This window comes from Rhinoraja longicauda, chromosome 7 (genome assembly GCF_053455715.1).
Source record: "Rhinoraja longicauda isolate Sanriku21f chromosome 7, sRhiLon1.1, whole genome shotgun sequence".
NCBI lineage: Eukaryota > Metazoa > Chordata > Chondrichthyes > Rajiformes > Arhynchobatidae > Rhinoraja > Rhinoraja longicauda.
This window is the reverse complement of record NC_135959.1, coordinates 63,754,282-63,767,023: the sequence shown is the minus strand read 5'-3', so window position 1 is coordinate 63,767,023 and position 12,742 is coordinate 63,754,282. Positions and strand designations below refer to the sequence as shown.

Genomic DNA, 12,742 nt, shown 5'->3' with positions numbered 1-12,742 from the left:
CTGCCAGTCAACCTCTCTGGAACTCCACATCAATGCTTGCATCAGATTTTATTGTTATTGAAGATGTTACAAACATACATTTTATTTTACTTATTCTTTGTACATTTTTCTCTTTCTCTCAAGTGTGTTGCACCATTTCCATTCTGTAATTCCAGAAACATGCAGAGCAAAATATTGTTGATCTTAAACAGGTGAGACGTTAAGTGGTTGCCATTATTTACTCTGGCACGGCACATTTTTAGGTATAGTTTAGTTTAGTTTAGTTCAGAGATACAGCACTGAAACAGGCCCTTCGGCCCACCGTCCGCGCTGACCAGTGATCCCCACACATTAACACTATTCTACACACACGAGGGACAATTTACAGTTTTACCAAGCCAATTAACCTACTAACCTGTACGTCTTTACCAACTGAACTTAACTCCCTGTGGCAGGTTTAACAAGCCTTAATATACAAATGAAGCAATTTCATGAAAATCAGGGGAGATTAATGCAGGGTTCTGATATTCAAGATAACAAAGGTCTGCCACAAATCAGTCAGCATCCTGGCCCATGTGTCTGAATGGTACATTATTGATATTATGTATCATTTAAATTGAGTTATGTTTAGCAGCCCAAGATATTTTTCCCCCTGTTGCTGTTTAAATGAATGCTGTGTGCTTAACCAGTGAAAGATAACAAGCTGAAATTTGAGGAAAGGTAGAAACAAAAAACTTCAGGAGCTGGTTAATACACAAAAGTACACAAAGTGCTGGAGTAACTTAGCAGATCAGGGAGCATCTCTGAAGTACATGGATTGGTGACATTTCAGGTAGAGAGCCATCTTCAGAGACTGAAGAACGGTCTCGACCCGAAATGTCACCTATCCATATTTTCCAGATTTGCGTTGAGTTCCTCCAGCACTTTGTGTCTGTCAGATTGAAATTTGACATGGTCCTACAATTAAAAGTAAAGAAAAATGGATTATAAGCAGATAAAACTGTTGCATTTAAAGTGAGTTTAATGGTTTCAGACAAGTTCAAATTGCTTGCACGTTATTGAAGTAGTTGAAATACTAAAACTGATTGTTTTTTGAAGACGTGACCAAAACGTTCGATGTTTCATGGATTTCAGTAAGGCATTTGACGAAGGTTCTGCATGGTAGATCGCTTGGGATCCAAGGAGAGACAGCTGAATGGATAGCAAATTGGCTCCATGGAAGGAAGCAGAGGGTGATGGTGGAAGGTAACTTCTCGGACTGGAGGGCTGTAACTAATGGTGTGCTTCAGGGTTCGGTGCTGGGCCCGTTACTGTTTGTCATCTACATCAATGATTTGGATGAGAACACGCAGGGCAAGATTAGCAAGTTTGCTGATGATACAAAAGTGGGTGGTTTTGCAGTTAGTGAAAATGGTTGTGAAAGATTGCACCAGGATCTGGAACAATTGGCCAGGTGGGCTGAGGAATGGTTGATGGAACTTAATACAGAGAAGTGTGAGGTGTTGCTTTTGGGATGTCTAATAAGGGCAGGACCTACACAGTGAATGGTAGGCCTCTGGGGAGTGTTGTAGAGCAGAGGGATCTAGGAGTGCAGGTGCATGGTTCCTTGAATGTCGAGTCGCAGGTAGATAAGGTGGTCAAAAAGGCTTTTGGCACATTGGCCTTCATCAGTCAGAGTATAGTGTATAGAAGTTGGGAGGTCATGTTGTAGTTGTATAAGACGTTGATGAGACCGCATTTAGAATATTGTGTTCAGTTCTGGGCACCATGTTATAGGAAAGATATTGTTAAGCTTGAAAGGGTTCAGAGCAGATTTACGAGGATGTTGCCAGGAATGGAGGGTGTGAGCTATAGGGAGAGGTTGAGTAGGCTGGGTCTCTATTCCTTGGAGAGCAGGAGGATGAGGGGTGATCTTATAGAGGTGTATAAAATCATGAGAGGAATAGATCAGGTAGATGCACAGAGTCTCTTGCCCAGAGTAGGGGAATCGAGGACCAGAGGACATAGGTTCAAGGTGAAGGGGAAAAGATTTAATAGGAATCTGAGGGGTGCCTTTTTCACACAAAGGGTGAAAACCTGCCAGATGAGGTAGTTGAGGCTGGGACTATCCCAACATTTAAGAAACAGATACATGGATATGACAGGTTTGGAGTGATATCGACCAAGTACAGGCAGGTGGGACTAGTGTAGCCGGTGTGGCCGATATATTGGCCGGTGTGGGCAAGTTGGGCTGAAGGACCTGTTTCCAAACTGTAGCACTCTATGACTCTATGACTTTGTTGTGGCATAAGAATCACAGCAGTTATGTGTGCAAAACAAGATCTTATGAATAGCAATGATACAAAAAGGCTATGCTACTCACTTTAGGAATTGGCTAGAAAATATATGTTTGCTAACAAGAGCCTGCACTTCTTTCAATCATAGTAAAACAAACTTTGAATTCACCAGGGAGATCAATTCAGTGTAACATCGCAAACAAAAGTCAACTTCTCTGACAATGCAGAATCACCAGAGTAATGCACTGGTGCTCACACACTTCTGGTTTGGAAGTTGAACCTACAGCCTTCAATTGCTAATTCAAGAGTAATTCTGCTGAGCACTGTAAATTAGTCTTTTCCTCGCCCTTACTTTTGTTGGAAGGGGTGTCAGTGCTGGCATTTGTATGGTTGTACGACTCATCAAATTCTTAAACCAGTGAAGATTTCCAGGAAGGGGTGACGTGAAAGGGAATGTGAGGTGTGTGTGCGTGTGAATCAAGGAGGCAGTGGGGTGAGGCAAAGATCATTAGACATTCGGGTCACGTCGCTGCCCACGGCGGCAGAGACTGGACTTTCACACAGAGCTGTACAGGACATCCCTCCTGTCAGCTCTGTTTTTAAGTGTAAATGCTGGTACTTAAATGAGCAAATTATTCATTCGTAGAAGCCTTTACATAATTCACTGTCATTACAGTTTCTGAGAAATAGCAGTCCAGATTAGTTTTATTTCTTGTACCATACTAATGTACAATATTGGATGGACTGAGGATAATTTTCCCCAGAGCTCAAATCAGGATATAACATTTCAATGGTAGACACGAAATGCTGGAGTATCTCAGCGGGTCAGGCAGCATCTCGGGAGAGAAGGAATGGATGACGTTTCGGGTCGAGTCCCTTCTTCTGAGTCTGAAGAAGGGTCTCAACCCAAAACGTCACCCATCCCTTCTCTCCCGAGATGCTGCCTGACCCGCTGAGATACTCCAGCATTTTGTGTCTACCTTCGATATAAACCAGCATCTGCAGTTTTTTTTCCTATAACACTTCAATGATGATCCCCATTTCTCCAATGGTAACAGTAGCAGTAGCCTGGGCATTAGATATTACAAATCATCTTGAACCATTCTTGTTGTTGTCCTACTGGAATGGCCAGGGAGAGAAAATATAGATATACAATAATGATATAGTACGATACAATACGATAGAACGTTATCCCAGGAGGGAAATTGATCTGGACACTTTCTCAGTTCTGATGAATTATCTGCCACACAGATGCTACTGGGTACATCTTTACTAAATGAGACTCTACAACATTGTCAGCAAAAAAAAAGACATTCTTCATTCAACATTCAGCATTTTCTAGCATCAAATTTACATTTTTTTAATGTTGCATTAATTTCACATTGGATGTCAGGCATTATAAGTGCTGATTTATCAAACGTGTAATATTTAAACTCTCTTAAAGTACTTAAAGTCAGAATAAAATCGACTCATCAAATTCTTAAACCAGTGAAGATTTCCAGGAAGGGGTGACGTGAAAGGGAATGTGAGGTGTGTGTGTGTGTGTGTGTGGATCAAGGAGGCAGTGGGGTGAGGCAAAGATCATTAGATATTCGGGTCACGTCGCTGCCCACGGCGGCAGAGACTGGACTTTCACACAGAGCTGAGTCAGTGGAGCACAGACACCATGGCAGAAACTTCAGAAAAAGTGCCCATAGCCCTGGCAGGACCAGCTGACGTGGAGCAATGCCTACCGCCCGTAAGTACATTAGGAAAGAGAGCAAAAAAAAACAACTCTTCAGCGCTTCAATCCCTGTGACCTTTAGATAACGTGGAGACCCATTTCTAAACAAACTTTCAAAGAGTAGATAAAGTGTCAGAAAGTGTAAATCCTAAGTTTTTTTTATACTGATTGGACATAGGTTGCAGTCTAGTTTTATATTACAAGTGTGTGTGTATTTAATGTGTGTGTATTTAAAAGTCCCACAAAGGTCTTAAAATAGAATTCAATGTGAAGTAATAATTCTGGAGATCAGAAGTAGCAGTGAATTACTGGGTCCGGCATAACACACACACACACACACACACACACCGTTTCACCCGGCAGGTTGTGATGAGTTGTGCAGGATTAGTTGTGGGAAACTGTGTGTGTGTGTGTGTGTGTGTGTGTTCATTTCTTACGGCCAAACTACATGCAACCCCGTGTTTCCAGAGTGAAGTTTGTGCCATCATTGCACGGGAGCTGGGCGGCGGGTCCATGGGTTGAAGTGCCCGGCGTTGAAGTTGATTCCCCTCCCTCTCTATCTCTCTCTCCCTCTCTCTCTCTCTCTGTGTTCAAGGCTTACGCCGTGGCTGTCAAGCCGGCTGGCAGCGGTCGCCTACTGAGGATCGGCGCCACGGTTCTCATCACCGGCTCCGTCCTGCTCGTCCTGGGAGCGATTGGTGCTTTTTACTTCTGGAAGATCAGTGACAAAAATGTAAGCAGGGGTATTGCTTTGTAACACACTGTTCACTGGAGCGACTAGGCTTGTATACACTGGAATTTAGAAGGATGAGAGGGGATCTTATCGAAACGTATAAGATTATTAAGGGGTTGGACACGTTAGAGGCAGGAAACATGTTCCCAATGTTGGGGGAGTCCAGAACCGGGGGCCACAGTTTAAGAATAAGGGGTAGGCCATTTAGAACTGAGATGAGGAAAAACTTTTTTCAGTCAGAGAGTTGTGAATCTGTGGAATTCTCTGCCTCAGAAGGCAGTGGAGGCCAATTCTCTGAATGCATTCAAGAGAGAGCTAGATAGAGCTCTTAAGGATAGTGGAGTCAGGGGGTATGGGGAGAAGGCAGGAACGGGGTACTGATTGAGAATGATCAGCCATGATCACATTGAATGGCGGTGCTGGCTCGAAGGGCTGAATGGCCTCCTCCTGCACCTATTGTCTATTGTCTATTGTCTAATTGCAGACACAAAAATGTTGAAGAGGTGTAATGAGATAAGACCATTCAGTAGTCTGATAAGGGCAAAGAAGCAGCTGTTCCTGAATCTGGTTGTGTTTACTTTAAAGCTTTTACATCTTCTGCCCGATGGGAGAGGGGATGACCAGGGTATAAATAGTCCTTGATTATGTTTTTCTCAAGCATGTAGATGGAATCAATGGCAACGGAGACGGAGAGCTGGGTGCAATGCCAGCGAGCAGGCAGTGTGTGAAATCACTATGGTCTCTCGGCTGCACCGGGGCCGGCTGGTGTATGACATTCCCCACTCACACTAGCTGAGCCACACTGCCTTGCCTTGCCTTGCCCCTCTTGAGTGTTTACACAGCGCCGGGCCCGGGTCCCAGTGATACTGTTCCAACAGCGAATGGGTTAGAAGTTTTGACAGCAATCCCAGCTAGGTTCAATTAATATCATCGCCAGGGGGGGGATTCACACCAGTGAAGAATGTCGACTAACGTTTAGCCGTGCATTAATATACAGCAATGCCAAGAGGTAAACTTTTATAATAAAGAAATAAATACATTGAATCGAAGGCATTTATTCACAAAATGCTGGAGTAACTCAGCAGGTCAGGCAGCATCTCGGGAGAGAAGGAATGGGTGACGTTCCCTTCTCTCCTGAGATGCTGCCTGACCTGCTGAGTTACTCCAGCATTTTGTGAATAAATACCTTGGATTTGTACCAGCATCTGCAGTTATTTTCTAATACATTGAATCGAATCGATGTCCAGACGGCAATGAAGGGAAGACAGTGGACAGTCTGAAGAAGGGTCTCGACCCGAAACGCCACCCATTCCTTCTCTCCAGAGATGCTGCCTGTCCCGCTGAGTTACTCCAGCACTTTGTGTCTATCTTCGGTTTAAACCAGCATCTGCAGTTCCTTCCTACACAGTGGTCTCCCCTGTTCATAAACTGTGAGGTGTAGTTCTGGAGTAACTTTACCCAAACCAACTTTCCAGATTGTCTCTTCTTCAATCCCCAAATATTGGGGTTAAATGATAAACCCTTCTGCCCACCAACCCTAAAATCCCCCCTCCCCCCCTTGCCATCCCTTCCTACAACTCCCTGCACCCGAATTTGGTCATTGAAAGTAAACGTGGGATTTTTCACCAGCTGCTAAAAAGGTTCTTTGGAGCCAAGGCTGCCGATTTTCCGAGAGAGGAATCCAGGTCTCCAGTTTAGGACAAGGTCGTCCTTATACTGTGGAATTCCACTGATCAGAGAGGCTGCTATGTTGGTCCGCCAGAAAAAATCTGCCAGGCTGGAATTTTCACTGCGTGCAGGCTGAATGGTTCTGAGATCTTGAGAACGGCTATTTTCTATTCTTTTGCTGGTTAAATATATTAAACGAAACTACATGGCTATCCATCCCTCCTGCACCGTGGGAGACAGGGTCCAAGTTAAAAACCCAAAGAACTGGAAATGGAGGCTTTTGGATTTTTGCCTGCAACAAAAAGAGGCTCATTTTCCAATTGTCTCCATCCTTTTCGAAACATATAAGATTATTAAGGGGTTGGACACATTAGAGGCAGGAAACATGTTCCCAATGTTGGGGGAGTCCAGAACCAGGGGCCACAGTTTAAGAATAAGGGGTAGGCCATTTAGAACGGAGATGAGGAAAAACTTTTTCAGTCAGAGAGTTGTAAATCTGTGGAATTCTCTGCCTCAGAAGGCAGTGGTGGCCAATTCTCTGAATGCTTTCAAGAGAGAGCTGGATAGAGCTCTTAAGGATAGCGGAGTCAGGGGGTATGGGGAGAAGGCAGGAATGGGGTACTAATTGAGAATGATCAGCCATGATCACATTGAATGGCGGTGCTGGCTCGAAGGGCCAAATGGCCTACTCCTGCACCTATTGTCTATTGTCTTTTCCTGTTGGAAAGTAAAGCAGCTGTCAATAAAAACTACAATAAAACGATCGCCCATCGGCCACTTGGGGACAGTTCCCGCCACCAATGTATTGAGACGCTCGACACAAAATGCTGGAGTAACTCAGCGGGACAGGCAGCATCTCTGGAGAGAAGGAATGGGTGACGTTTCAGGTCGAGACCTTGCTTCAGACTAGGAGACTTCAGGTGAGGGAGACACAAAGACATGGAAGGGAAAGGTGCGGAAACAGATCAAAGGAGACGCTGATCAAGGAAAATGAGGAATGGTTCATTGTCGATACCCAATGCTCAGTCAGTGTGTCACCTAGCTGAAAATCAACTCCAAATCTTTGGCCTCAGCACCAGCTCAAACTTTCTCCTTACAGTTTATTTGTTCTTTATACTTTCCTTTCCCCGACGTTTGAAGAAGCGTTTACTTTGACAACATTTCACAGTGATTCCTGTAGGGTGTAAATCTTTCTGTGTTAACTAATCACATGTCACCAACACCCTTCACCCTCACCTGTTGCACCTTGTTTCACTAACCCTCTCATAGGTTCACTCTATCCAACCTAATCTCACAATCTTCTCTATCGCCTTGATTTCCCACACCTCTTCCACAATCCACAGCCAAATGGCCTCTTCCAATAGCCCCGGGATGGTGGGGGTTTGTAGATGATAGGTCTTTGTGTCTTTTAAGCTTCTGCAACCTGCTCTATTGTGAAATATTGACCAAATGCATGAAATAATTTTGCCGTGGGGAAAGTTGTACAAAACTGGCATCCCTCTACCCTACAATCAATTCCTTCACCCATGTAGTATATCCTAAACTTGTCATTTTAGATCCATTTAGTTTCTTGTCGTGCCATTCAAATTTTACTGAAGCATTTTGAAGAGATGAAATGAGTTTCAATGAATTATTAAAATGAAAAGATAAAATCAGAAAAGAAACCATTTGGTTGATGCAGGAAAGCCAACTGGATCATTAATGTTCTTTACAGAAGGGATGCCCAACTTACCTGCTCTGCTGGCTGGTCCCTTGCCAAAATGTGTAGGAAGGAACTGCAGATGCTGGTTTAAACCAAAGATAGATACAAAATGCTGGAGTAACTCAGCGGGACAGGCATCATCTCTGGAGAGAAATAATGGGTGACGTTTCAGGTCGAGACCCTTCTTCAGACAGATGGCCGAGACCCAAACGTTGCCCATTCCTTCTCTCCAGAGATGCTGCCTGTCCCGCTGAGATACTCCAGCTTTTTGTGTCTACTTTCTGATCCCTTGCCAACATGCCAACATACACTGCCTCATGAAGATCACAAGTGGGCAATAAATCCAGGCTTTGACGACGATGCCCATTAAATGTGGAGTGATATCTTTGTTAACACAGCAAACTATCAAATTCTACAACATAACACAACAGGGTTTGTGCTGTGTGATGGAAGCTTATCTAAAATGGGATTGAAAATCAAGATCCAGAATTGTTTATTTGTTTAATATGCTTCTGGAATTTGCAGTGCTTGGAGTCCATTTGTTGCATGCAGTAACAACCCCCTTGCAAAGCATGATTGGTGTCAATTGATTGTGATTTTATTGTCTACAATGAATAAGCATATTGTAAATGGTCCAGGCGCTGATTGCAAGAGCTATCTATCTATATGAGGAGGTGCAGGCTTACTCATGTATTAATGTGCTTGGTTGCACCTGGACCTTACAATAGAGTTGCTCCAAGGTGGTCTTGAGATCATCTACACATCCATATTTCTCTCACCTCCAATAGTAAATTATCCCAGTGTTGATCAGAGACACACATGGTCCTCTTTGTCATGTCTTCCTTCCACTTGAGGACCGATTTTAGTTTAGTTTTCGTTTAGTTTAGAGATACAACGCGGAAACAGGCCCTTTGGCCCACCGAGTCCATGCCAACCAGCAATCCCCGCACACTAATACTACCCTACACACGCTAGGACAATTTAAAATTTCACCAAGTCAATTAGCCTACAAAAACCTACGTCTTTGGAGCGTGGGAGGAAACCGGAAATCCCAGAGAAAACTCATGCAGGATCAAAGGGAGAATGTGCAAACTCCGTGCACAGTACCTTATATTCAGGATCGAACCTGGGTCTCTGGTGCTGTGAGGCGCCACCCTTCCGGTGGATCTGCAAGTTTAAGGTGTGGTTCCTGTTGTCACACTCTCCCCTCTTGAATACTACTTGAGATGTGTCCGCACTGAACTGATGGCTCTGATGTTAGATCAGATGGAGGTGCGTGGTATACTCTCTTCTTGCTCCTGTTTCTGCCAGCCAATTTGCAATTCCAAGCTGAATGAAATGAGAAAAACATGAAAGCCACTCAATGGTGAGGAAAGGTAGGGAAGATGAGAGGTGCATGTTTAGACTGGGTATGACAAGGAAATCAGAAGAAATTTTGGGAAAGTGAGATGAGAAAAGGAATTAGTTATGAGAATTTTGTAACGGGCGGCACGGACACGATGGGCCGAAGGGCCTCTTTCTGTGCTGTAGGACTCTATGGACTCTATGACTCTAATAATGTCCGTCAGTGGATTCGGGCACAGACTGCCTAATCAGATGGGTATTCCCATCATCCGCGCATGTCATAGCATCATATAGCACTGAAACAGGCCCTTTGGCCCAGCTTTACCATGCCAAACAAAGTCCCCCATCTACACTAGACTTGCCTGCCTGTGCCTGGCCCATATTCCTTTAAACCTCCCCTATCCATGTACCTGTCCAAATGTCTTGTAAATGTTGTTATAGTTTCTGCCTCAACTACTTCCTCCGGCAGCTCATTCCACATACCCATCACCCTCTGTGTGAAGAAATTGCTCTGATTCATGTTAAATCTTTCCCCTCTCACCTTAAACCTATGCCCTCTGGTTCTTGATTTCCTTACTCCGTGTAAAAGACTCTGTGCATCTACCCTATCTTTGTCTGCTCATCAACTTATACACCTCTATAAGATCGCCTCTCATCCTCCTACACTCCAAGGAATACAGTTCTGGCCTGTCCAACCTCTCCCTACAGCTCAGGCCCTCAGGCCCTGGCAACATCAAGGTAATATTGAAATACCGCTCTGTCTATTTTCCATCCCTTCGCATCTCCACCAGGGTAGCTGTTGCTAACCCCAGCCGGTTCCACCTCATCCTGCACGAGGGAGGGGGGGAGGCATAAGGGAATGTTTTGCAAAATGATTGGATGCTATGCTTACCGTAGTTGAATACTACTGCTCCACTCCTCCTACAGGGAACCTCAATGGTGGTTCCACCAATGGTGGTTCCACTGGGTCTTCCCCTTTGCCCTCTTTTAACCAGGTGGCCCCAGCTACTCCCCACCCATGCACTAGTCCTTATGTTCCCCTCCTCTCTGAACACCCACCACCCCCCCATCAGACCTTGCCTCGGCCTCCGTCTACTCACCTGCCCTTCACCCCCCCCCCCATCCACCCCGACCTCCTCCTTTCCGATACAGAACGATCTGTCCTCAGCAGAGGCCTCACTTTTGTTCCCCTTCACCCCCATCTCAACGAGTTCCAGGTCCACCACGACGTAGAGCTAAAAATTAAAAAAAGATCAGTCTGAAGAAGGGTCTCAACCCGAAACGTCACCCATTCCTTCTCTCCAGAGATGCTGCCTGTCCCGCTGAGTTACTCCAGCATTTTGTGTCTATCCGTAGTTGAATGGTTGGCCATGAGTAGGAGTGGTGAGATATTGGAGTGAGCTTTGGATTAGTGTAAGAGTGTGCTGGGTATTTTGCCAGTTCAACATAACATGATTGTATTCATGTATAGTGTTTTCCGCTTTGATTGAATAGCACGCAAACAAAAGCTGTTCACTGTATCTTGGTGCACATGGCAAGAATAAATCAATACCAATACTTCATTGTTCCTTTAGGAATGAGATGAGGAGAAATTTCTTTACTCAGAGGGTGGTGAAAATGTGGAATTCCTTGCCACAGAAGGCAGTGGAGGCCAAGTCAGTGGATATTTTTGAAGGCAGAGGTAGAAAGATTCGTGATTAGAACTGGTGTCAGGGGTAATGGGGAGAAGGCAGGAGAATGGGGTTAGTAGGGAGAGACAGATCAACCATGATTGAATGGCGGAGTAGACGATGGACCGAATGGCTTAATTCTGCTCCTATCAGTTACGAACTCATGAACAAGGCTTTCAAAGCACACTCTAAAAATAATGGGGTGTTCTGTCTCCTGTCTGTGTCATATACCCTCTGGCATGTCACCTGCTTGATAATTTCTACAACTTGCTAGAGTCATATTAGACCTTCACATTAGGAGATGCAGACGTATTTGAACTGGACATAACTCCTGATGAAATTGGGCCCTCTATTGATTTACAAAGACAGAGAGCAGCCTGACTAGTACTGGTTTGCCACTGAATGTTATTGTGAGGATTCAGCATTGATTTGTTGCATTTGTGCAAGGCGGAAGAGTTGTGGGTTAATAGCACATTGCGATCCCCTTCCTTGTTTTCCAGCTGTACCCAATTTAGTCCCTCAGGATTCAATGACATATTGTCTATTGTCTATTGTCTATTAATGCAGGTGAGATGGAAATTCTTGCGTAGGAAGAAACTGCAGAGGCTGGTTTACACCGAAGGTAGACACAAAACACTGGAGTAACTCAGCGGGGCAGGCAGCATCTCTGGATAGAAGGAATGGGCGACATTTCGAGTCTGAAGAAGTGTCTAGTCCCGAAACGTCACCCATTCCTTCTCTCCAGAGATGGTGTCCAACCCGCTGAGTTACTCCAGCTTTTTGTGTCTATCTTAGATGAAAATTCTTGTCTGCTTTATTGGGCTCAAAACAAATAACTATCCTGATACATGCAATATTGATCAGGCAACCTGAAGTTAACATGTAGAAGATTTGGGAGCACATAACTGTCTGGAGAGAACTATTGTACACTCAGCTTCTTGGTGGGGATGGCCAGATATCCAAACCATTAGTGAGAGCCACTCACGAAAAATAGTTTATTCACTGCCTCTTCACTGCTCCACTCATTACCTCTCCACTACCTGCCCACTGCTGGTCATTCATCTCATTCCTTCATTTACTGCCCTCGTGTTAGTCCACTCACCCCATCTCCAATGTTCCTTTTCAACACGCCAGAGCAGTACTTTCTGAACCAGTACCAGTCTGAAGAAGGGTCTCGACCCGAAATGTCACCCATTCCTTCTCTCCAGATTTGCTGCCTGTCTTGCTGAATTACTCCAGCATTTTGTGTCTTCCTTCGATTTAAACCAGCATCTGCAGTTCTTTCCCACACACTACCAGTACTTCTATTATACAGTTACAGACTGGTATTGGTCTCTGTCATGTCAGCTTTATAGTCAAAGACACATCCTCATCAATACACTACACCCAGGTTTAGAGATGGATGTGTACTTGGATTTGGGCTCTGCGAATGAACATTAGAATAGACCCATAATGGCCCCTGGATACCTCATATCTAGGATATATTGCTAATTCCAGTCCATCCCTGGGTTATATTGGGCCATTACATCATACATCAGAAGGGTCCTAAGATCATGTCAGGTGGATTCCAGATTGTGAAGGCAGCAAGTAAAAACTACATGGGTCCATCTCTTGAGACAGATACCACCATGTTGTCACCAGGGCAAT

The 12,742-nt window shown here is 44.5% G+C and overlaps 1 protein-coding gene across 1 annotated transcript in view; it reads left to right on the top strand.

Moving 5' to 3' along the window:
- The first annotated feature begins 3,861 nt into the window (after positions 1-3,861).
- Positions 3,862-12,742, top strand: part of cnmd (chondromodulin) — a 47,563-nt gene continuing 38,682 nt past the window's right edge. Inside the window, exons 1-2 of the mRNA XM_078403146.1 lie at positions 3,862-3,993; positions 4,574-4,711. Of these exons, the coding sequence (XP_078259272.1) occupies positions 3,922-3,993; positions 4,574-4,711 (210 nt within the window). The 5' untranslated portion in view covers positions 3,862-3,921. The remainder of the gene's footprint in view (positions 3,994-4,573; positions 4,712-12,742) is intronic.